Source organism: Pristiophorus japonicus, chromosome 6, assembly GCF_044704955.1.
Source record: "Pristiophorus japonicus isolate sPriJap1 chromosome 6, sPriJap1.hap1, whole genome shotgun sequence".
NCBI classification, from domain to species: Eukaryota; Metazoa; Chordata; class Chondrichthyes; family Pristiophoridae; genus Pristiophorus; species Pristiophorus japonicus.
In genome coordinates, this window is record NC_091982.1 from 52,112,357 (window position 1) to 52,139,273 (window position 26,917).

General features: G+C 46.0%; 1 protein-coding gene across 1 annotated transcript in view; it reads right to left on the reverse strand.

Annotated features, from left to right (window-relative positions):
- LOC139265663 (mitogen-activated protein kinase kinase kinase kinase 4) overlaps positions 1–26,917 on the reverse strand; it is a 421,183-nt gene that overhangs the window by 4,966 nt on the left and 389,300 nt on the right. Inside the window, exons 28-29 of the mRNA XM_070882863.1 lie at positions 23,160–23,309; positions 19,531–19,690 (exon numbers count right to left, since the gene is read on the reverse strand). Of these exons, the coding sequence (XP_070738964.1) occupies positions 19,531–19,690; positions 23,160–23,309 (310 nt within the window). The remainder of the gene's footprint in view (positions 1–19,530; positions 19,691–23,159; positions 23,310–26,917) is intronic.

Sequence of the window (26,917 nt, forward strand, 5' to 3'; positions counted from 1 at the left end):
ATCAGATTGTCGGGAAAAACCCAACTGGTTCACTAATGTCCTCTAGGGAAGGAATTCTGCCGTCCTTAACCAGTCTGGCCTCTATGTGACTCCAGACTCACAGTAATGTGGTTGACTCTTAACTGCCCTCGGAAATGGCCCAGTGAGACACTCAGTTGTACCAAACTGCTACGATAAAGTCACAGTGGGAGTACCTACACCGCACGGACTGCAGCGGTTTAAGGCGGCTCACCACCACCTTCTCAAGGGTAATTCAGGATGGGCAATAAATGCCGGCCTTGCCAGCGACGCTCACATCCAGTACATGAATAAATTTTAAAAAAGGTACCTGATAAAACAAACTATATATATATATATATATAAAACAGGAATGATGCTCCAATGAACCAAAGTGCAGTGGAATGTAGCACAGTGAATGCTGCATGGTTTCACCGAATATTTTAATTTCCCTGTGGCTCACATTATCTCCATGCATATCACTGAGTAATGAATAGGTCAAGAAATCTTAGCAGCACAAGTCTAATATGAATTGATATTTTTAGCCTTTGTGTCCCAGATCTGTCAATCCCCACTTCTGTTCAAAACCCAATCCAGCAGCTCTCCTTCACATTGCCAGGCAGGACCAATAAAAGCAAGAGAACAGTTCCGTTGCTGAAAATGTGACTGACATTCTGATCCTTAAAAAAGCTCCAAACATCAGGATAATGGAGTCGAACCAGTGAATAACTAAAAGATGCAAATGTCAGCGTGCATTTGTCTGGAAGATTGAACTTGAGTTTATTTGCTTGAACAAGATGAAAGCATATTTCATTTTCTTGGCGCGTAATGGTTAGAATGCAACATTTATTTAATGGCCCGTTGTTTCCAGTGCCTGTGGTGCGTGAAAACCCAGAACTTGAGATCTGTCGAGTATCCTCTTGACAGATTGCAGCCATCCCTGGGAAAAGGGCCTCCGTGGGTGAACATTTGGGCTATTTGTCCAACTATTACCCATCAAGTAGGTGCAAGAGTTTAAATTAATATAAAAACATTTTTTCAATTATTTAAATATTAAAATACATGAAAAATAAATTGTGTTTATTTTTAGCTGCTATAAAACATATATTTTCCAAAAAATTCAAAAAAAATGTAAATGTTTAATGAAATTGTACTTTAATTAATTTTAAATATATATTTTTTTAATTTATTTGGTATGTAAATGTGTTTTTTTATGGGATCCCCATTCAAGCTGATGGTGATTAGAATCCCCAGAAGCATGAATGGGGATCCCCCTTCTTTCATTGGTTGGGCTGGCCTGCACCCTTGGGGTTTGTGGGCCTCTCTGCAGGCTTCCTGGAGATGCCCAGGAGCATGAGTCACCATGAATCCAGGAACCTTGGGTAGGTGCGTAGATTTTTTTGCTGTTCAGAGGCATCCGCCCGCGGGAAGCCTCCGACCGCAAATTCAGGCCCAATGTAATTTTAAACTCCTGGCTTAGGAGATGGCCATCAAAGATACAGCTGTCAGTGCCCATAATCCATGGGCTCCACACTGCCACACGCTGTAGGATGGATACAAAAGGAGTGTAAGGATGCAGCAGAGATTCATTTACCAGGGATGAGGTGTTACAAATATGGAGAGAATTGTGAAGTTAGAGCTCTTAAAAAAAAAAACAAGTGCTGAAAAGGTTAGGTGGTGAACTATGGAGGCCTTCAAGATTATGAAAAGTTTGCATGAGATAAACAGCATTAGATGGTTTCCACTGGTTGGTGAGACGCTTACAATAAGAACATAAGAAATAGGAGCAGGAGTAGGCCATACGGCCCCCCGCCATTTAATACGATCATGGTTGATCTGATCATGGACTCAGCTCCACTTCCCCTCCCGCTCCCCATAACCCCTTATACTCCTATATTTTAAGAAACTGTCTATTTCTGTCTTAAATGTATTCAATGTCCCAGCTTCCACAGCTCTCTGAGGCAGCGAATTCCACAGATTTACAACCCTTTGAGAGAAGATAGCACAAGTTTAAAATGATCACAAAACGAATTACAGGGGAGGTCAGAAAAACATTCTTGACAGAGATTGTGGTTAGAATGTGAAATAATTTGCCACAAACTGCTGTTGAAGCAAAGACCATGGGGGTCATTATAATCCACACCCCCCCCCCCCCACCCCACCCTGCAGACGGGCAAGTGTAGGGGGAGGGGGTTAAATAGTTAAAAATAGGAAATCTGACCCTGCCATCTCTTGCCCCATTGCGATCTCTGCCCCCACCCTGCGATTTCAGCCCCCACCCACCTTCCCCGCCGATCTTAAATCTGTGTCCAATGGTGAGTGACCCTCCTCCAGCGGAAACAGTTTCCCTATTTACTCTATCAAAACGATCCATAATTTTGAACATCTCTATTAAATCTCCCCTTAACCTTCTCTGCTCTAAGGAGAATAATCCTAGCTTCTCGATTCTACTGCTAACAATGTAATAACAAACTTTTACAATAAAAACCTGAAAATCCCCAGAATTCAACTTTCCCTTCGAAACATAGGAACTGTAGGAGGCCAGCCCTCGAGCCTATTCTGCCTCTCAATTAGACAATGGCTGATCTCTTTCCCACATTGCAACAGTGACTGCACTCATTGGCTGTAAAGCGCGTTCAGACATCTCGTGGTCGTGAAAATCAATCAATCTTTCTTTCTTTCAAGCTTTCTTTCAATTATTCTTTCAATCATTCTTTCTTTCTCAGTGTAACAGATCTTTTCTAAGTGTGATACTCCATTGCCATTTTTTTTAAAGAAAAATGATTGCATTTCGATAGCGCCTTTTACAATCTCAGGATGTCTCAAAATGCTTTACAGTCAATGAAGTGCTTTTTGAAGTGTTGTCACTGTTGTGATGTAGGAAACATGGCAGACAATTTTTATAATTTATTCGTTTATGGGATGTGGGCGTCGCTGGCAAGGCTGACATTTATTGCCCATCCCTAACTGCCCTTGAGAAGGTGGTGGTAGCCGCCTTCGTGAACCGCTGTAGATTATGGTGAAGGTACTCCCACACAGAGCTGATTTTGTTGCAGCGGTTTGGTACAACTGGGTGTCTCGCTGGGCCATTTCGGAGGGGCAGTTAAGAGTCAACCACATAGCTGTGGGGTCTGGAGCCACATATAGGCCAGACCGGGTAAGGACAGCAGATTTCCTTCCCTAGAGGACAATAATGAATCAGTTGGATTTTTACAACAATCCAATAGTTTCATGGTCACTATTAATGATACTGAATTAAAATTCCCCCTGTGCTGTGCTGTGGTGGGATTTGAACTCACTTCTCCGGATTATTGGTCCAAGTCTGCCGTATCCCATTTGTCACACAGCAAGCTCCCACAAACAGCAATGTGATAATAACCAGATAACTGTGTTTTAGTGATGTTGCCTGAGGGATAAATATTTGCCAGCACACTGGGGATAATTCCGCTGCTCTTCTTCGAGATAGTGCTGTGGGATCCTTTACGTCCACCTGAGAGGGCAGACGGGGTGACGGTTTAACATCTCATTTGAAAGACAGCACCTCCGACAGTGCAGTGCTCCCTGCTGAAACACCCATTCCAAATAAGACACTGATCATCTCGAGCACTGCTCAGGCACATGAGCTGCATTGTGACGATGATCTCTCACCTAAATAAAAGTCGAGGTCATTTTGAGCCTAGTACAAGATAGGTGTACCTGCTCCAAGAACCTCAGGCAATAGGCTGACAAATGCTGACCAGCCCACAGGCTTCGGCATCCCATAATGCAGGAAATTTTTTCTCCAATCCTTTTCTTGCTGATAATGAAGTACAGAAAAGATTTTAAAATTAAACATAGGAATTACTGGATGAAATAAGACCAAGGTCCATCTAGTTCGCCTTCTTCATCCTTGTAGTCACATGATACAATGATAGTGGAGCTGGTGTCCAATCACAGCAATCAATCTCTGCAGTAAGTCCACAACAGACCCAGACAGGAGGTGAGGAAAACCCCCATTGGTGGAGAGCGTTGGGAACTGCAGGTCCAAACTCACCTGTTCTTACCGAGCTCACCACACCTCACATCTCAAACTACTCAGATGCTGCATCTCAAAATGTTATTTTCTGAAAATAATCTATCTAATTTACATTTGAGTGAATCAATACTAACTGCTTCCACCGTTAAAGCTGTCCACAAAACAGAATCCTTTGTTTCGTAAAAATAGAATCCGTAGTTTTGGAAAAAATCTTTCATTTGAAAAAAATAAATCCCATAGCAACAAGTAAGGAATTTGAATTTGCTCAAACTTCATTCACTCATGTCAGTTCGTCTGCTGGTAGAAAAGAGATTGAAAAGAATAAAAAGTAGCTACAGCCTTGGGACAGGGGACTTAAAGCCAAAATATCAAAGGTTCTCCAGTCCCTCATTCACCATATGGGATTTAAACTGCTTTAATATATTTTACAGGTTCTGAGAAACTAAGAACCGGAGCCAGCTACTCCTCCGATAATGAAGCAGTCTGTGCTCAAATGCAGCAAGACCTGGACGACATTCAGGCTTGGGCTGATCAGTGGCAAATAACATTTGCGCCACACAAGTGCCAGGCAATGACCATCTCCAACAAGCGAGAGTCTAACTACCAACCCATGACATTCAATTGCTGAATCTCCCACCATCAACATCCTGGGGGTCACCAATGATCAGAAACTTAACTGGACCAGCCACATAAACACTGTGGCTACAAGAGCAGTCAGAGGCTGGGTATTCTGCGGCAACTGTCTCACCTCTTGACTCCCCAAAGCCTTGCCACCATTTACACGACACGTCAGGAGTGTGATGGAATACTCTCCACTTGCCTGGATGAGTGCAGCTCCAACAATACTCAAGAAGCGCAACACCATCCAGGACAAAGCAGCCCGCTTGATTGACACCCCATCCACCACCTTCAACATTAACTCCCTTCACCACTGGCGCAACGTGGCTGCTGTGTGCACTGCAGCAGCTTGCCAAGGCTTCTTCGGCAGTGTAAAGTCCTGACCCTGCAGTACAGACTTACACGAGGCACATGCTGAAGTCAAGGTCACTCAAGACCTGCACCTTTAGTTCACAGCTCTCGAATGCCACACTTGCCTGAGACCTGCCTTTATGTACCTGTGTGGAACAGGTGTGCAGTGTCTCCTGCAAGTGCACCCCTGGTGGTAAGGTAAGCTTGTGGTTACAGGTCATCTCTCGTTACAGTCATGTATAGCATGGTAAGATACAGTTATGTACAGTAGTGTGAGATACATGACAGGCAGCGCCTCCAAAACTCTACCAGCTAGAAGGAAAAGGGCAGCAGGCGCATGGGAACATCACCACCTCCAAGTTCCCCTCCAAGTCACACACCATCCTGACTTGGAAATATATCGCCGTTCTTTCATCATTGCTGGGTCAAAATCCTGGAACTCCCTTCCTAACAGCAGTGTGGGAGTACCTTCACCACATGGACTGCAGCGGTTCAAGAAGGCGGCTCACCACCACCTTCTCAAGGGTGATTGGGGATAGGCAATAAAGGCTGGCCTTGCCAGCGACGCCCACATCCTGGGAGCTAAAACAAAACAAAATGGAGGTCAGGGCTGGGGAGCTGGTTAAACCCATGTAAACATTACACCATGGGCTAGATGTTCTCTCTACATTCCCAACTATGTGCCTTACAAACAGCAGTGAGGACCTGGGGTTGGGCTTGGGAGGGAATGTGCAGCGGGGTGATGGGGAAGCAGCAACCAAAGGCACATCAGACTAATGGGCTCAATTTTCCCCAGTGATTTGCGCTGTTTTTTTGGAGCAGGCTGTTCTTTTTGGCCTAAGTTGAAAAACCAGAGTTTCCCTAATCCATTTACACCAGCATAACTCAGTTACAATTTTTTTAGGCTAGTTTGTTTCTCAGCCAAAGGGGGCATAACCAGTCACCTTCGCCAATTCTGGCCATTTAGGGAAGTTTGGGCAGCTGAGAGTTACTCCAGTTCTGATTAGGCCGGTGTATGTGGCCTCTCCAGAAAAACCTTCCCTAGAGTTAAGAAAAGTGGCACACCAGATGCCCGGAAGGCTGTCCAGAGAGAGAGAGAGAGAGAGAGAGGGAATGAGAGAGAGAGAGAGAGAGAGAGAATGAGAGAGAAAGAGAATGAGAGAGAGAGAGAGAGAGAGAGGGAATGAGAGAGAGAGAGAGAATGAGAGAGAAAGAGAATGAGAGAGAGAGAGAATGGGACCGGACCAGGAGAATGGAGACCGAGAATGCGACTGGGCCGGCAAGCCCTTCCGGCGGGATTGGAGGTAAGTTGCTGCTATGTGTTTTTCAATTCTTTTAATGTGTTTGGAGCTGGCTGTATGCTTCACTTTGCAGCCTCACCTCGCATTGTGTCCCTGGTTACCATGGCAACCCGATCTTTTTGGCGCAGATCAAGGCACCACCCCCAAAACTAAAGGTCGGGTTAGGCCACGCCAAAATGAAGAAATCCAACGGGAAAACTTAGAATTTTTTTTTGGCCTACTTGGGCCCCAAAAAATCGGGCATTACTCTTCAAGTATGCCAAAAAAATGCTTTGGGGAAAATTGAGCCCTATAAGAGGGAGCAGTGACAAGCATTTGGGCTTGTTTTTGGGGAGTGGGGGTGACAGCAGTTCTCACTCACGACCGGGAGAGAAAGTTATACCAAAAGCTGAGGAGTTGCCTTGGAGTTGGATGTTATTATGGGAAACTTAAAGTTAATCAGTAACTTAAAAAAATTCAAATGTGAGCATAATGTCCTTTATCTCATCAAAGTTGCAAATTACATCTGTTGTGACAGTGACAAAGGTATACTATCCCTCCTCGTCCTTCTCGACCTGTCTGTAGCCTTTGACACGGTTGACCACTCTATCCTTCTCCAACGCCTCTCCAACATCGTTCAGCTGGGTGGGACTGCACTCGCCTGGTTCCATTCTTATCTATCTAATCGTAGCCAGAGAATCACCTGCAACGGATTCTCTTCTTGCTCCCATATCATTACCTCTGGTGTCCCCCAAGGATCTATCCTTGGCTCCCTCCTATTTCTCATCCACATGTTGCCCCTTGGCAACATCATCCGGATGTGGATGTGGTGTATTTGGACTTTCAAAAGGCTTTTGACAAGGTTCCACACAAGAGATTGGTGTGCAAAATTAAGGCACATGGTATTGGGGGTAATGTGTTGACGTGGATAGAGAACTAGTTGGCAGACAGGAAGCAGAGAGTGGGAATAAATGGGTGCTTTTCAGAATGGCAGGCGGTGACTAGTGGGGTGCCGAAAGGTTCAGTGCTGGGACCCCAGCTATTTACAATATATATTAATGATTTAGATGAAGGAATTGAATGTAATATCTCCAAGTTTGCAGATGACACTAAGCTGGGCGGCAGTGAGAGCTGTGAGGAGGATGCGAAGAGGCTGCAGGGTGACTTGGACAGGTTAGGTGAGTGGGCAAATGCATGGCAGATGCAGTATAATGTGGATAAATGTGAGGTTATCCACTTTGGTGGCAAAAACAGGAAGGCAGATTATTATTTGAATGGTGACAGATTAGTAAAAGGGGAGGTGCAAAGAGACCTGGGTGTCATGGTACATCAGTCACTGAAGGTAGGCATGCAGGTACAGCAGGCAGTAAAGAAAGCAAATGGCAAGCTGACCTTCATAACGAGAGGATTTGAGTATAGGAGCAGGGAGGTCTTACTGCAGAGACCACACCTTGAGTATTGTGCGTAGTTTTGGTCTCCTAATCTGAGGAAGAAACTGTTTGCTATTGAGGGAGTGCAGCGAAGGTTCACCAGACTAATTCCCGGGATGGCAGGACTGACATATGAAGAAAGACTGGATCGGCTAGGCTTATACTCACTGGAATTTAGAAGAATGAGAGGGAATCTCACAGAAACATATAAAATTATGACGGAACTGGACAGGTTAGATGCAGGAAGAATGTTCCCAATGTTGGGGAAGTCCAGAACCAGGGGTCACAGTCTAAGGATAAGGGGTAAGCCATATAGGACCGAGATGAGGAGAAACCTTTTCGCCCAGATAGTTGTGAACCTGTGGAATTCTCTACCACAGAAAGTTGTTGAGTCCAGTTCATTGGATATATTCAAGAGGGAGTTAGATGTGTCCCTTACGGCTAAGGGGATCAGGGGATATGGAGAGAAAGCGTGTGTGGGGTACTGAAGTTGCATGATCAGCCACGATCATATTGAATGGTGGTGCAGGCTCGAAGGGCCGAATGGCCTGCTCCTGCACCTATTTTCTATTTTTCTATGTTTCTAACACAGTGTCAGTTTCCACATGCACGCTGACGACACCCAGCTCTACCTCACTATCACTTCTCTCAACCCTTCCACAGTCTCTAAATTGTCAGACTGCTTGGCTGACATCCAGTTCTGGATTAGCAGAAATATTCTCCAATTAAATATTGTGAAGACTGAAGCCATTGCTTTCGGTTCCTGCCACAAACTCCATTCCCTAGCCACTGACTCCAACCCTCTCCCCAATTTCTGTCTGAGGCTGAACCAGACTGTTTGCAACCTTGGTGTCGTATTTGACCCTGAAATGAGCTTTTGACCACATATCCACAGCATAATTAAGACCGCCAATTTCCACCTCAGTATCACCGCCCGTCTCCGCCCTTGCCTCAGCTCATCCACTACTGAAACCCTCATCCATGCCTTTGTTACCCCTCGACTTGACTATTCCAATGCACTCCTGGCTGGCATCCCACATTCTACCCTACATAAGAACATAAGAACATAAGAAATAGGAGCAGGAGTAGGCCATACGGTCCCTCGAGCCTGCTCCGCCATTTAATATGATCATGGCTGATCCGATCATGGACTCAGCTCCACTTCCCTGCCTGCTCCCCATAACCCCTTATCGTTTAAGAAATTGTCTATTTCTGTTTTAAATTTAGTCAATGTCCCAGTCTTCACAGCTCTTTGAGGCAGCGAATTCCACAGATTTACAACCCTCTGAGAGAAGAAATTTCTCTTCATCTCAGTTTTAAATAGGCGTCCCCTTATTCTAAGATTATGCCCTCTAGTTCTAGTCTTCCCTATCAGTGGAAACATCCTCTCTGCATCCACCTTTTCGAGCCCCCTCATAATCTTATTCTTCGATAAGATCACTGCTCATTCTTCTGAATTCCAGTGAGTAGAGGCGCAATCTACTCAACCTTTGCTAATAAGCCAACCCCCTCATCTCCGGAATCAGCCTAGTGAATTTTCCCTGAACCGCCTCCAAAGCAAGTATATCCTTTCGTAATTATGGAAACCAAAACTGTACGCAGTATTCCAGGTGTGGCCTCACCAATATCCTGTATAGCTGTAGCAAGACTTCCCTGCATTTATACTCCATCTCCTTTGCAATAAAGGCCAAGATACCATTGGTCTTCCTGATCACTTGCTGGACCTGCATACTAACCTTTTGTGTTTCCTGCACAAGTACTCCCAGGTCCCGCTGTACCGCGGCACTTTGCAATCTTTCTCCATTTAAATAATAACTTGCTCTTTGATTTTTTTCTGCCAAAGTGCATTACCTCACACTTTCCAACATTATACTCCATCTGCCAAATTTTTGCCCACTCACTTAGCCTGTCTATGTCCTTTTGCAGATTTTTTTGTGTCCTCCTCACACATTGCTTTTCCTCCCATCTTTGTATCGTCAGCAAACTTGGCTACGTTACACTCAGTCCCTTCTTCCAAGTCGTCAATATAGATTGTAAATAGTTGGGGTCCCAGCACTGATCCCTGTGGCACCCCACTAGTTACTGATTGTCAACCCGAGAATGAACCATTTATCCCGACTCTCTGTTTTCTGTTAGTTAGCCAATCCTCTATCCATGCTAATATATTACTCCCAAACCCGTTTATCTTGTGCAGTAAACTTTTATGTGGCACCTTGTCAAATGCCTTCTGGAAGTCCAAATACATCACATCCACTGGTTCCCCTTTATCCACACTGTTCATTACATCCTCAAAGAATTCCAGCAAATTTGTGAAACATGACTTCCCCCTCATAAATCCATGCTGACACTGCCTGACCGAATTTTGCTCAACTAAAGTTTATCCAAAACTCGGCTGCCCATGTCCTAACTCGCAGCACGTCCCATTCACCCATCACCCCTGTGCTCGCTGACCTACATTGGCTTCGGTTAAGCAACGCCTCAATTTGAAAATTCTCATCCTTGTTTTCAAATTCCTCCATGGCCTCGCCCCTCCATTTCTCTGTAATCTCCTCCAGCCCACAACCCCCCCCCCCCCCCCACCGCCCCCCAGGATGTCTGCGCTCCTCTAACTCTGCCCAATTGAGCATCCCTGATTATAATCGCTCAACCATTGGTGGCCGTGCCTTCTGTTGCCTGGGCCCTAAGCTCTGGAACTCCCTGTCTAAACCTCTCCACCTCTCCACCTCTCTTTCCACCTTCAAGATTCTCCTGAAAACATACCTCTTCCTGTCCTAATTTCTCCTTATGTGGCTCGGTGTCAATTGTTTATTGCATAATACTCCTGTTTAAAGCCTTGGGATGTTTCAGTACGTTATAAATACAAATTGCTGTTGGTTAGGGAAGGAAACCTGATACCTTTACCTGACCTCTGTGATCCCAGTCCCACACCCAACAACTGCCCTCAGAGGTGGGCTAGCAAGCCACTCAGTTGTATCAAACCGCCAGGGCAGCTAAAGATGGGCAAGTACTGTCGGCCTCAACAACATCCCCAGAATGAATTTCAAAAACAGAGTGACTGCTGCCAGCAAACTGCACAGAAGCATTCTACGCATAAATGTCAGGTCCAAAATATGGAAAAGTGCCGTTCACCACAACAGACGAAGGAGCCAATAGCGATAGGTGAGAGTACAATAAAACTCTCACAGTCTCACAACATCCGAATATGGATGAAGGGACCGAGTATAATGTAGCCAAGTTTGCTGATGATACGAAAATGGGTGGGAAAGCAAATTGTGAGCAGGACACAAAAAATCAGCAGAGGGATATAGACAGGCTCAGTGAGTGGCCAAAAATCTGGCAGATGGAGTATAATGTGGCAAAATGTGAGGTTATCCACTTTGGCAGAAAAAATAGAACAGCAAATTACAATTTAAATCGGGAAAAATTGCAAAGTGCGTCAGTACAGAGGGACCTGGAGGTCCTTGTGCATTAAATGCAAAAAGTTAGTATGCAGGTACAGCAAGTAATCAGGAAGGCAAATGGAATGTTGGCCTTTATTACAAGGGGGATGGAGTATAAAAGCAGAGAAGTCCTGCTACAACTGTACAGGGTACTGGTAAGGCCACACCTAGAGTGCTGCGTACAGTTTTGGTCTCCGTATTTAAGGAAGGATATACTTACATTGGAGGCTGTTCAGAGAAGGTTCATTAGGTTGATTCCGGAAATGAGGGGGTTGGCTTATGAAGATAGGTTGAGTAGCTTGGGCCTGTACACATTAGAGTTCAGAAGAACGAGAGATGATCTTATCGAAACATATAAGACATTGAAGGGTCTCGACAAGGTGGATGCAGAGAGGATATCTCCACTCAAAGGGGAACCTAAAACTAGGGGACATAGTCTCAGAATAAGGAGCCGCCCATTTAAAACTGAGATGAGGAGGAATTTCTTCTCTCAGAGGGTTGTAAATCTGTGGAATTCTCTGCCCCAGAGAGCTGTGGAGGCTGGGTCATTCAATATATTTAAGGCAGAAAAAGACAGATTTGTGAGCAATAAGGGAGCAAAAGGTTATGGGGAGCGAGCAGAGAAATGGATCTGAGCCCATGATCAGATCAGCCATGATCGTACTGAATGGTGGAGTAGGCTTGAGGGGCCGAATGGCCTATTCCTGCTCCTATTTCTTATGTTCCGATCACCTTCAACTCACATTTCCTTGTTAAATTGTACTGGAAGTTTAGCAGTTCATTCTGATGAATTAATCGCACCGCTGCCACTCTGTATGTCTCTCTCTCTCTCTCTCTTCTCGTGTTCCTTCACCGCCCACCCTCTCGTTTTCCTCCCCAGTCTCTCTGTCCAGTGCTCCTCTCTCTATATCTCCACACTGTCTCTATTCCCTTTCTCAATGTTCATTTTCCCAGCCGATTAAATCCCAACATCCTGCGCCTGCATTCTGTTCACCAGCCGCGTGTTCGAACCGCGACAGCCGGAGGAGCTGACAGCGACAGACACACTCGGCGAGAGTACAGTAAAACTCTCACAATCTGACAACATCTTAATATCATCTTCAATTCACATCACAGACCTCACAATACCTGAAACTTCCACCCTGTGCCTTTCTCTCTCACCAATCTGTGGGATGTCCGGGGAGACCAAACAACAAACCACGGGCACTGCGCATGCGCAGTTTCTTCATGTCGTTGGCAGCAGTCGCGGACATAAAACGCCCACAAATGGTGAACAGGGCGTGGCTGGAACATTCAACAATGACAATTGCCAGCAACAAGAGCTAAGGGAGGGGATATTGCCCTTCAGAGAAAGGCCCACTACCGCCTCTAAGAGGGTTAGGTTTCAAGGTGATAACGGGGCAGTAAAACCTTTCCGACCGGGAGCAGGTGGTGGGGCCGACCCATCTGCAATTGGAAACGGGCCACCCTCCCAGCGCTCCGACCCGCGGAGGAAATTGCCCCTCGACAGCGCTCGCCATCGGTCGGTGCCCCCGACAGCTTCGCGAGGCGGGAATCTGCCGGTGGCTGGGCGGTGTGGCTGCCCTTAAAGGGGAGGGCACACCGCCGGGGTCATTTTGTTTTAATTGTCGGCCAGCTCCTGAGTCAGCCCGACAATGGCGGCCGTTGGTTCTGCCAGGCCTCCAACAGGCAGTCTGCCAGCCCCTCTTGGATGCCGCCGGCTGAACCCCTCCCTGCTGGTCCAGTGGGCGCCACGTAGGCCTCACAGCGTCCCTCCCCTTTAAGTGAAGGTGAGCGATGTTGCGATGCATCAGTGCGATGGGGCACGTCCACATCGTGTCGATGTCATGACCGCCGCACTGACATGGTCATGATGTACACCGCCTTGTTCCCAATGGAAACCCGCCCCTCAAACAGCGCCCCAAAACGCTGGGAGGCGGTGTCAGAGTTAAAGGGCCGAATTTTACGGCTCTTCCCTCTGACTCCTGCCGGGCCGTAAATTTCTGGATAAATCGAAGTGCCCTCCCAATTTTCTGTTGAGATCAATTTCGGTCCCCTAAAATTTAATTCCTGTAATAAATTCTTTTAAATCGGTGGGACTGTGAATTCCCACTAGTAGAGAGAAGACTGACAGAAGAATTAAATGAAAGGAACAATAAGCGAGTTTTGGATCAGTGCCACAATACTGCTCATCAACCAGAAACCCTACAACTACTGCTTTTCCTCAAGGGACATCACTTGTTGCCATGCCAACGGTGTTATTGCCTAATCTAATCAACAACAAATGACGCCGTGGCTGGTTATGATCTGGAAATCACTGCCCGAAAAGATGGTGGAAGCAGAATCAAATAGCAATTTTCAAACGGGAATTGGATAAATACTGGAAAAGAAAAAATTTGCAGGGCTATGGGGAAAGAGCAGGGGGCAGTTGGGGATGGAGGGGAGTGGGACTAATTGGACAGCTCTTTCAAAGAGCTGGCACAGGCACAATGGGCCGAATGGCCTCCTTCTGTGCCTTATGATTCTAAGCAGAACTAAAAACAAACAATATTACTGGCAGAGGTCCAAGAGATTCCTACATCTGGGACAACATTATTCGGAGGCATGAAAAAAAGGCTGAAGAGAAATATAATGATAACTGTTAGTCAGCCAGCTGTGTGTGGTGTTGTGATGAGCAGATAAGAAAGAAAGGTTGCACTTGCATTTATCCAGCCATTTTTCTATCCTGAGGATAGTTCCACCATTGGCGGCCGTGCCTTCAGCTGCCTAAGCTTTGGAATTCCCTCCCTAAAATTCTCTCAGCCTCTCTATCCTCTTTTAGGAGGCTGCGTAAAACCTACCTCACCTGTCCCAATATACCCTTACTTGATTTGATGTCAAATTTTCTTTGATAATCGTTCCTGTGAAGCGCCTTAGGACGTTTTACTGCGTTAAAAGTGCTATATTAATGTCAGTAGTTGTTGTTGTAGGATATCCCAAAGCACTTCACAGCCGATTAATTACTTTTGAAATGCAGTCACTGTTTTAATGTGTTGTCGCCTCCCAAATCCGTGACATCTTTCCCGGAACTCTATGTTTGAATCCCTTCAATCTGGTTTCCGCCCCTGCCACAGGACCGAAACGGCTCTCATCAAAGTCACAAATGAGATCCTTTGTGACTGTGACAAAGACAAACAATCCCTCCTCGTCCTCCTCGACCTGTCTGCAGCCTTTGACACGGTTGACCACTCCATCCTCCTCCAAATCCTCCCCACCATCGTCCAGCTGGGTGGGACTGTACTCGCCTGGTTCCATTCTTATCTATCGAATCGTAGCCAGAGAATCACCTGCAACGGCTTCTCTTCCACTCCTGCATCGTTACCTCTGATATCCCCCAAGGATCTATCCTTGGCCCCCTCCTATTTCTCATCTACATGCTGCCCCTTGGCGACATCATCCGAAAACACGGAGTCAGTTGCCACATGTACACTGACGACACCCAGCTCTACATCTCCACCACTTCTCTCAACCCCGCCACGGTCTCTAACTTGTCAGAACAGAATTGTTCAACAAGCAGAAATTTTCTCCAATTAAATATTGGGAAGACATTGTCCTTGATCCCTGCCACAAATTGTGTTCCCTCGCCACTGACTCCATCCCTTTCCCTAGTGTCGATCTGAGGCTAAACCAGACTCTTCGCAACCTAGGTGTCATATTTGACCCTAAAATGAGTTTCCGGGCCACATATCCACAGCATAACTAAAAACACCTTTCTCCACCTCCGTAACATCGCCCGCCTCCGCCCCTGCCTCAGCTCATCTGCTGCTGAAACCATTATCCATGCGTTCATTACCTCTAGACTTGACTATTCCAACGCACTCCTGACTGGCCACCCACATTTGAGGTCATCCAAAACTCGGTAGCCAGTGTCCTAACTCGCACCAAGTCCCGCTCACCCATCACCCCTGTGCTTTCTGATCTACTTTGGCTCCCGGTTAAGCAACGTCTCAATTTCAAAACTCTCATCCTTGTTTTCAAATCCCTCCATGGCCTCGCCCTTCCCTATCTCTGTAATCTCTTTCAGCCTCACAACCCCCTGAGATGTCTGCGCTCCTCAAATTCTGCCCTCTTGAGCATCCCTGATTATAACCGCTCAGCCATCGGTGGCCGTGCCTTCACCTGCCTGGACCCTGAGCTCTGGAGCTCCTTCCCTAAACCTCTCCGCCTCTCATTCCTCCTTTAAGATGCTCCTTAAAATCTACCTCTTTAACCAAGCTTTTGGTCATCGGCTCTTATTTCTTATGTGGCTCGGTGTCAAATTTATCTGTTTTGCCTCGTAACACTGCTGTGAAGTGCCTTGGGACATTTTACTATGTTAAAGGCGCTACATAAATAAAAGTTGTTGTTGTTGTAAGCACACACAGCAGTCAATTTGTGCACAGCAAGGTCTCGGGAACAGTCGATGAAATGAATGACTCGTTAATGTGTTTTTGGGTTGGGGGATGAATGTTTTCCAGGACATGAGGTCAGCTCCCTGCTCTTTTCTGAACGGGATCTTTTATGACCAGCTAAGCAAGCAAACAGGGCCTCACAGTTCAACATCTCATTTGAATGATGGCACCTCCGACAATACAGCACTCCCTCAGCATCGTACTGAAATGTTGCCTTGCTCGTGCTAGGAGCTGGAACTCGCGGTCTCACAGCCGAGCCTGCTGCCAATTGAACCCAGCGGACACACATGGGAATTAATGAGCCAGCTGCAAGATCTTCAAAAACAATTAATTTTTGTGAGGTAATTTTGCTTTCAGTCAAAATTTCAAAAACACTGTTTGATAACTGGGCTCTTGCTCTCCCCTCTCTCAAGTCTTTAGACCTTGATACAACGGGAATCCTGATTGGGCCTTCATAACCAGTGATTAGTGTCAGCTGTGGCTCAGTGAGCAGCACCCTCGCCTCGGAGTCAGAATGCTGTGGATTTATATAGTGCCTTTCACGACCACCGGATGTCTCAAAGCGCTTTAAAATCAATTAAGTACTTTTGGAGTGTAGTCACTGTTGTAATGTATGAAGCGCGGCAGCCAATTTGCACACAAACAAGCTCCCACAAACAGCAACGTGATAATGCCCAGATAATCTGTTTTTTGTTACATTGATTGAGGGATAAATATTGGCCAGGACAGTGGGGATAACTCCCCTGCTCTTCTTTGAAGTAATGCCATGGGATCTTTTACGTCCACTTTAGAGAGCAGCCGGGGCCTCGGTTTAATGTCTCATCTGATAGAGGTGTTAAACCAAGGCTCTGTCTGCTCTCTCAGGTGGATTATCCCACGGCACTATTCGAATAAGAGCAGGAGAATTCTCCTGGCCAATATTGATCCCTCGACCAACATCACTAACAAACAGATTATATGGTTATCTCATTACTGTTTGTGGGAGCTAGCTGTGCGCAAATTGGCTGTCTCATTTCCTACATTGCAACAGTGCCTACACTTCAAAAAGTACTTCATTGGCTGTAACGCGCTTTGGGACGTTCTGAGGTCGTGAAAGGCGCTATGCAAATGCAAGTCTTTCATTCTATTACCCAAACACCTGCTTTTGCCTGAGGTTATTATAGTTGGTTAGGTGGGAGTAAGCAGCTGGTGAACAAAGGTCCATAGCTTGGGCGAGCGCACAAATGATTCTTTAGCAGCACATTGTGTGGTGGGACAGTGGCCACTGGGGAGACGAGCAACTGTGGAGTGAGATTCTCCAACCTGTGTGTTTCGGCTCGTGTTCCCTTGCAGCTTTTGCTTACAGTACAGAACAGTAAAATAACTGAAACTCTCTTGTAAAAGGACAAGAAAAACAGAAAACACTGGAAAATACTCTGGTCAGGCAGCACCTCTGCAGATAAAAACAGAATCAACGGGCGTAATTTTAACCCCCAAGAACGGGTGGGTTTGGGTGGGGTGAGAAACGACGTTTTTTAAAATTTCAACGCACCACAAACCCGCCCACTTCCGGTTTGAACAGAGGCGAGGTGGGGGTGGGGGCGATCAATCTGCTCTCAGGAGGCGGCCCGACAGCTTTTAAGTCGGCCGCTTGCCTCCATTTTAACACATTTTCTATTTTTATACTTGTGTAGGCCGGGTTTCTGGGACTTCGGGAATCCCGGCAGGTAAAAGGAGGCGAGAAGGGACAGATCCATAAGTCGAGTGCCTCTGCTGAAGCCCTCATCCATGCCTTTGTTACCTCGAGACTTGACTACTCCAACACACTCCTGGCTGGCCTCTTACATTCTATCTTACGTAGAGGTGATCCAAAACTCGGCTGTCCGTTTCCTAAGTCGCACCAACTCCCGCTCACCCATCACCCCTCTGTTCACTGACCGACATTGGCTTCCAGTTAAGCAGCGACTCGATTTCAAAATTCTCATCCTCCATGGCCTCGCCCCTCCCTATCTTTGTAATCTCCTCCAGCCTCACAACCCCACGGGATGTCTCCGTTCCTCTAATTCTTCCCTCTTGACCATCCCTCATTATAATCGCTCAACCATCAGTGCCCGTGCCTTCTGTTGTGTCGGCTCCAAACTCTGGAACTCCCTCCCTAAACCTCTCCGCCTCTCTATCTCTCTTTCCTCCTTCAAGATGCTCCTTAAAACCTACCTCTTTGACCAAGCCCTGCCCTAATTTCTCCTCAGTCGGCTCGGTGTCATAATACTCCTGTCAAGTGTCTTGGGGCATTTCACTACGTTAAAGGTGCTATATAAGTACAAGTTGTTGTTGTTGTTGTTGTTTACGACACTGCCTGTTGGTTAAGAAGAGCAGGAGTGTTTCCTCCCAGCCCAACAAGCTTACCAGTGTCCACAGCTCCATGATCTGTGACTATCCCCCCAAACCCCCCGCCATCCTCACCTGGCGATCTCCCCCACCCCTGCCCGACCACAATCTCTCGCTGTCTGTCTGCGAGGTTTGTGTTTCGATGCAAACTTGTGTTGCCGCCTCTCCGGCTCGACAGGCAGCTAGCCTGACAATCAGGGTGGCTGTCGGGCAGGTAACCTGCAGAAACTTCTTTTAAAGTCGTCCTTTTGGGTTTCACCCGCACTGCGCCCCTTCCCCCACCCCACCGACCTCCACTGCTCTGAACGTATATTGGTGCCAATGTTTCAGGTCAGTGATCTCTCACCAGAAAGTTTTCTCTGTTTCTGTCGAGGTAACCAGAGGAGACAGATTGAAGGTGATTGGCAGAAGAACCAAAGGCGACACGAGAAAATACCTTTTTACGCAGCGAGTGGTTAGGATCTGGAATGCACTGCCTGAAAGTGCGGTGGAGGCAGACCCATTCGTGGCCTTTGAAAGGGAATCAGATGAGTAGCTGAAGGAAAAAAAATGGCAGGGCTACAGGGAAGGGTGGGGGAGTGGGACGAGCTGAATGCTCTTGCAGAGAGCCGGCACGGGTTCGATGGGCCGAATGGCCACCTCCTGTGCTGTAACCATTCTAGGATTCTATGGTTCTCTCTCTCCGCAGATGCTGTCTGACCTGCTGAGTGTTTCCAGCATTTTCTGTTTTGATTTCAGATTTCCAGTATTTTGCTTTTGTAAAAGGCCGAGGTGATTTAAAATTGCAAACGCAACATTTGGAAGGGTGGGAGCAGCTCTATATAAAAATAATTGCACAGCGACTGAATATCTGAATTATCTGTCACGTTGGAATTTTTCATCTGAAAAAAAACCGGCGAGTGAGAAACTGAAATAGTCTATAAAAACTTCTAATTATACAATGACACGCAAGAATTTAAATAAAAGTATATAACTTATACAGCTGTGGTTAGGAAGAGACAGGTAACATCTGGATAGACACAAGTTCGGGTATAAGTTGTATTCAGTTCAATTCCCCTCTCATAGACCAGCAGGTAATTTTTGTGATAGATAAAAGAAAAAAGGAAGACTTGCATTTATATTGTGCCTTTCACAACCACCGGACGTCTCAAAGTACTTTACAATTAAATACTTTTTGAAGTGTAGTCACTGTTGGAATGCAGGACATGCGGCAGTCAATTTGTGCACAGCAAGCTCCCACACACAGCGATGTGATAATGACCAGATAATCTGTTTTAGTGATGGTAGTTGAGGGATAAATATTGGCTGGGACACCGGGGAGAACTCCCCTGCTCTTCTTCAAAATAGTGCCATAGGAACTTTTGCATCCACCTGAGAGAGCAGACGGGGCCTCGGTTTAACGTCTCCTCCGAAAGACGGCACCTCTAACAATGCAGCGCTGGAGTGTATGCCCAGATTTATGTGTTCAAGTCCCTGGAATGGCACTTGAACACACAACCTTCTGACTCAGAGGTGAGGGTGCTGCCCACTAAGCCACTGGCTGACACATGAATGTTGAGAAAGAAGGCAGCAGGGAAACCAAGAAATGAAGTGGACACATACCAATCGAGGTGGGCATCTCTCCCCACTGCACCACCGTCTCCTTTGTGATCCGACCATAGGTGTTTATGTAGACCCCTTCATCCTCGTAGCAAACCAGCAGTTCCATTCCATTAGTGTTCGGAAGGATGATAATCGCGTGGGGATGAATGCATCCCTGAATCTGAATGAAGGTTCACGGTGAAGTCATTACTATTCAGTCAGAAACAATACTGCACAGCTAATGAATTAATGCTGAACACATTGGTCACAAAGGAGAACACACAATATTTTAAACACCAGAATTCACAAGAGTATTACAGTAACGGAGGCTGACATTTGTTACTTAGATTTTTTAAAAGTCTCATTTGCAGCAAGCAGTCTCGTAGAAAGACCTAATTTCTTTTGCTCTACTTGCCAGGATATGCGTGTTCGAGCCGACGACGGAAGCCCACTGATCTGCTACTACTATCCTCAGCATCAGAACAGGCATCCACAGGCGGAGGGCAATTTTCATCCGTTGCCTTGTTATTCTCATGAGGTAAGCGTGCTGAAGGCAGCCGAGTGCCTGAATTTCAATCGCTGAGCTTTTTCAAGCAAGGCTTGAACACTTGACAGGAAGCCAGCTTAATAAAGGCTTGCTCGCCATCAGGTGATTCCCCAAACACGATAGCCTTATCACTGGATCAGGACACGCCAGCAGCATGCTATGCAACATCAAAGGCAACGACCGAGGGGTGCTTTATTTATAGAGCCTCACAAAACAAGCAGCCCACAAAGCTGGGACCGGGGAAGTAATGAGGGCAGACAACTAATCATTCCGCCACAGCCTTTCAGGCTGCACAATCTGTGCCGAATGCACTCAAGGAAAGTTAACACTTTCTACTACTCCAACCTACTCCTGGCTGGCCTCTCGCATTCTACTCTACGTCAACGTTTGGTCATCCAAAACTCAGCAGCCCGTGTCCTAACTCACACCAAGTCCCACTCACCCATCACCCCTGTGCTCGCTGACCTACATCGACTTCCGGTTAAGTAACGCCTCGATTTCAAAATTCTCATCCTTGTTTACAAATCCCTCCACGGCCTCGCCCCTCCCTATCTCTGTAATCTCCTCCAGTCTCACAACCGCACCTCCCGCCCCAAGATATCTGCGTTCCTCAAATTCTGCCCTCTTGAGCATTATAACTGCTCAACCTTATGTGGCTGTGCCTTCAGCTGCCTGGGCGCTAAGCTCTGGAACTCCCTCCCTAAACCTCTCCGCCTCTCTACCCTCCTTTAGGACGCTCCTTAAAACCTACCTCTTCAACCAAGCTTCTGGTCATCTGCCATAATTTCTTCTTATCTGGCTCAGTATCAATTTTTTTTTTGATCTTATAACACTGCTGTGAAGCACCTTGGGATGTTTTACTATGTTAAAGGCGCTATATAAATACAAGTTGTTGTTGTTTCAATCAGATGAATTTCAGGATGAACAGTACAGGAAGTCCTACAGTATCAGTGCAAGTTTCTCCCTTTCCTGCTCCATGTGGCATTGTCAATATCTTCACCTGATGCAGTGAAAAACTCTCATTATTCATCCCTCATGCAGAATTGCTACAGCATGCAACAAGTGGAATATGATCTTAAAATTAGAGCTCGGCCATTGAGGAGCGACATCAGGAATCACTTTAGTCGTACAAAGGATAATGTAGAACTCTCTTGCCTCACTCCCCCCCGCCCGCCCCCCCAAAGACTGTGAATGCTGGGTTGACTGGTGCTTTCAAGACTGAGATCAATGCAGTTTAGTTGGGTAAGAAATAAGGAACTTGCATCTATAGAAGCGCCTTTCATGACCTCAGGACGTCCCAAAACGCTTTACAGCCAATTAATTGCTTTTAAAGTGCAGTCACTGTTATAATGTGGCAGCCAATTTGCGCACAGCAAGCTCCCACAAACAGCATAGTGACCAGCTAATCTGTTTTAGTGATATTGGTTCAGGGATAAATATCAGCCAGGACACCAGGGAGATCTCCACTGCTATTCTTCAAAATAATGCCATGGGATCTTTTACGTCCATCTGAGAGAGCAAACGGGGCCTCAGTTTTGCATCTCATCCGAATGACGGCACTTCCGACAGTGCAACTGTAATTTATTCCTTGACATAACGAAGGAGTTATTGCGTTTATCTTCAATGGGTTAACCCCTCATTGAAATAGCAGTAAAGGAATGTCGCACAACTGAATCAACTGAAGACTGCTTAATGCACTTTTGAATTTTTGTACTGGAGTGATGTTAGTTATTGGCAAAAAATATATATGGATTTTAGCACCAAACGCTAAGGCCAAAGTGATCTTACATCCAGGACCTCTATATCTCGAGGGAATAATGTTCCCTCAATATTAACGCATTGATGTAGAATCTTCAGATGGATTGGCAGATGTAATATTTGTAAAGATGGTTATTTTGCTGTTTGTGTGAAGGCCAAATATATCGGGCTCAAAATCATGGCAGGTACTTGTCACACACCGAGGATGTGAGAGATATTATTGCGTGGCAGTGGATGTTTCCCCAGGGACTAGGGGTTACCGTGAGCTGCAGTTTTCAGTGTCCAGTATGTGAGTACTGGAAAAGAGCAGGGAGTAGGACACCTTGATTAGGAATGAATTCAAAGTGATGTCACAAAGCACTTCTTCATAACTGAGGTAGCAGAAATCTGGAACTCATCCCCCCCTCCCGCCCCCCCCCACTGCCAACAAAAGGCTGTTGAGGCTGGGGAGCAATTGAAAATTTATAAACTGAGATTGATAATTTTTTGTTATGCAAGGGTATTAAGGGTTACGGAACCAAGGCGACTAGTTGGAGTTAAGATACAGATCAGCCATGAACGAATTGAATGATGGGACAGGCTTGAGGGGCTAAATGGCCTCCTCCTGTTCTTATGGGCCGGAAATTCACCACCGTAACGATCGCTTTCGCTCCATTATTTGGAGCTAAAAGTTCTTTTTTGGAGCTAAATAAATTTAAGGCAATTTTGCTAGTTTCGCCAATGGTATCACGCCGTCGTTAAAAAGTAAGGGCTGATTTTTTTTTAAGATCCGTTTTTGTGATGTCACTCGGGGTCAAACCCAACGATAATGCCATTTTTGCGAGTTTCCCCAATAAGGATATTTTTAAGGACAGTGTTAAATATCATTTTTAAAAAGCTTGCCTTACCTAGTTGAGTCCGATCGATTTCGGCGTTAATAGGGCCATCTTGAGAAACAGAGCTAAAATTTAAAGCTTTTGGAGGGAACAAAACCTACATTTTATATAAAAACTACTTAAAAATGTTTACAGTGCTTCCTACAAATGTATATCCAGCATTCTAGATAGTTGCTGTTCTTTATCGAGAGGGCATAAATGTAACACGGAGCTGAAGAGAGACATGCTTGTAGATTCTAGTATTTAAATGCTATTACTGTGTTTATGAATGCTGGATATGTGTCATGTATGTAGACCATGTACACTAACTGTATAGTCACAGAAGGTCTGCCACCAGAGGGCACTGCGGTGGAAGACCTGAGGGTCACCTGCACAGGTGTGCAGGGCCCAGTATAAAAGGCTGCCTCACTCTAATCCAAATTCAAGCCCCTTCACTGGACCCGGACCACAAAATGGGGAGAAACCCTTACGTGTGTTGGCAGGTAGATGTCGTAAACAGTCCCTGAGTCCACGTCAATGGCATGAAAACCTGAAGTGGATCCGTAGATTGCCTTTAACCTCTGACCCTCCTCGACTGTGAGGTCCACCAATAGCGGCTTGTGCGAGAGAGATGAAAAGGACTGTAAGAGAAGAAATAGTCCAAGTATATTTAGTAGCACAATACTTTAGTGTTACTGCAGTTTCATAATTGGAGATATAGAATCATAGAATGCTTACAGAATAGAAAGAGGCCATTTGGCCCGTCGGGCCTGTGCCGGCTCTCTGAAGGGCACCTCTGCTCGTCCCTCGCGCCCGCCCTTTTCCCGTAGTCCTGCAATTTTTTTTCTTTCAGGTACTTATCCAATTCGCTTTTGAAAGCCACTATTGAGTCTGCCTCCACCACCCTTTCAGGCAGTGCATTTTAGATCATAACCACGCGCTGCGTAAAAAGATTTTTCCTCATGTCGCCTTTGGTTCATCTGCCAATCACCTTAAATCTGTGTCCTTTGGTTCTCGACCCTTCCGCCAATGGGAACAGTTTCTCTCTGTTCAGACCCCTCATGATTTTGAACACCTCTATAAAATCTCCTCTCAATCTTCTTTGCTCCAAGGAGAACAACCCCAGCTTCTCCAGTCTATTCATGTAACTGAAGTCCCTCATCCCTGGAACCATTCTCGTCAATCTTTTCTGCACCCTCTCTAAGGCCCTCACATCCTTCCTAAAGTGCGGTGCCCAGAATTGGACACAATACTCCAGTTGAGGCCGAACCAATGTTTTACACAGATTCATCATAACTTCCTTTAATTGTACTCTGTGCCTCTATTTATGAAGCCCAGGATTCTGTAGGCTTTTTTTTTAAATCAAGGAAATGAGCAATACATTGGCATTTGTCAGCACAGCTCAGAATTATAGAGGCTTTGCATCAATATAGGTAAACATTCCCAGTCAGACAATCTGATTCCTTACAGTCTCCTGTCTAAATTTGAAAGAGTTTCTATCTCTTGAGATCATGTCTGGTCAACCGCTATTTTTTCATCAATACAGCGGGGCAGCCAGACTGACCCAAACATCCTTTAACACTACTGAGCAAGGTCGCTACCTCAAGTTAGATGTACTGCTGGAGGTTTCAACACATGACCTCCTGCTTCCAACTGCCTTGCCCCCACGCTCCTGCCATTGGTCGTCTGACATGTCCATCATCCTAGTACATGCCTTCCCGCGGCAATTGGAAGGTGAGCAGACATCTGGCTATCCAACTGGATGATGTTTGACTGTCAGTCAAACAGCCTTTTTCCCATTTCCGAGAATTTTATAACCAATAGACGATGCCCCCAGGTTTGCTCACAGCAGTGGTTGGGATATTAATGTACTCGAGACTCCAGGACTATCCTGGAGGTTGGTAACCCGAGTGGTGAGATTAAAATGGCACAAGGCACTGCCCTCCGATGGTACCGCAGGTTTTTCCAGTCAGCACGTAAGGCAGTTGGATTGGGCAGATCCCAGGTTCGATTCCCTAGTTTTGGCTAACATGGCATTCGGCAAGGGGTGGAGGTGGGAAAAATCACCCAGGACCCTGGCTTCTGAGGCCTGCGGTTACTGCATGTGTGCAAATGTTGGGGGAAGTCAGGATTGGAGTCTACAATACCCCCATCGTTGAACAGCCTGTCAAGGCTCACGTATGAGCAATGGGTGCTTGGCGATTGTGAAAGGGATTGACAGGGTAGATGTTTTGGGATTGTTTCCCTTGGCTGGAGAATCTAGAACTGGGGGGGGTGCATAGACTCAGGATAAGGGGTCGGCCATTTAAGACTGAGATGAGGAGGAATTTCTTCACTCAGAGGGTTGTGAATCTTTGGAATTCTCTACCCCAGAGAGCTGTGGATGTTGAATCATTGAGTATATTCAAGGCAGAGATTGATAGATTTTTGGATTTTGGAGGAATCAAGGAATATAGAGGTCGGGCGGGAAAGTGGAGTTGAGTTCGAAGATCAGCCGTGATCTGCTCAAGGGGCCATATGGCCTACTCCTGTTCCTGCTCCTAATTCTTATGTGCTGGAGAGTGCACCTGGCATCTTTGCAACCATCAAGGAGTCGGCAAGTTCAGGGGAGAAGGAAAACATTGGCACCATTAAAACATAGCGTGCGTTGGCTCTTTCACCCTCCTCTTAAACACAAGCTTTGCTTAGAATTGACTGCTTGAGATATTAGTGGCTTAATGCATTTGTATGACTTTCCTTTGCTATTTTAATGAAGGCATTAACCCAAATGGCTCACGTGGGACATAACACAGAGAGAATATCCAGTTACCAACAGCGCACAGAAAATTAAAATAAATTTAATCAGATCCAGCCAGGAGAGAATTCTTTTATCTTCCTCTTTATTCTGCCAGCTCCCCCCCCCCACCCAAGATATTTTCTGATGAAAGATGTATGAAGAAAGAAGGGCTATCTTCACTTGCTCAGGAAATCCTAAAGCCCTTCACAGCCGATGAATTGCTTTTGGAGTGTAGTCACTGTTGTAGTGTAGGAAACATGGCAGCCAATTTAAGCACAGCAAGCTCCCACAAACAGCAATGTGATAATTGATCAGATAGTGTTGATGGTGTTGGTTGAGGAGAAAACCTTAGCCAGGACACATGGGGAATATAGAAGCAAAATACTGCAGATGCTGGACATTGCCCTCCAATAATCGTTCTACAGCGTGGCGGTACCCCGACAGCTTTGCGCGGCGGGAAGTTGCCAGTGGCTGAGCGGTGCGTCGTCCTTAAAGGGGAGAGCGCACCGCCGTGGCCGGCATTTTATTTTAATTGTCGGCCAATTCTGCAGAACAGCTAAAAATCCAAGGTAAATTACACTTGTCTGAGCTGCCAGAGTCCAGATGGCTGTGTCAATGGGAATAATAGGGCACTTGGGTGAATTCCATCATGACCGTGAGACTTTCAGATGCATATGTGGAGCGGCTAGAAATGTTTTTCACCGTGACTAGTATCATCGAAGTCCCCAATGATGAAAACCGTAACCGGGTGGTGTTGGAAAGAAAACGGGATATTTTCTCAACTCAAGCAGGCCCTGAGGTGTATGAAACCTTAAAAAATGTGCTTGTTCCCATCAAGCCAAAGGACACATCACTTACAGATATTCTAAGCAAGTTAGAACAGCACTACAGTCCTGAGCCCCTGGAAATTGTTGAAAGTTATCGTGTCGGAATATGAGATCAGTTAATTGATGAGAGTATCAGTGAGTACATTGTAGCATTAAATAAGCTATCTCTTCATATTAGCTGAATGGTGGCAGATTAGGAAAAGGGGAGGTGCAATGAGACCTGGGTGTCATGGTTCATCAGTCATTGAAAGTTGGCATACAGGTGCAGCAGGCGGTGAAGAAGACAAATGGTGTGTTGGCCTTCATAGCTAGGGGATTTGATTATAGGAGCAGGGAGGTCTTACTGCAGTTGTACAGGGCCTTGGTGAGGCCTCACCTGGAATATTGTGTTCAGTTTTGGTCTCCTAATCTGAGAAAGGACATTCTTGCTATTGAGGGAGTGCAGTGAAGGTTCCTGGGATGGCTGGACTGACATATGAGGAGAGACTGGATCAACTGGGCCTTTATACATTGGAGTTTAGAAGGATGAGAGGATCTCATAGAAACATACAAGATTCTGACGGGACGGGACAGGTTAGATGCGGGTAGATTGTTTTCGATATTGGGGAAGTCTAGAACCAGGGGACACAGTCTTAGGATAAGGGGT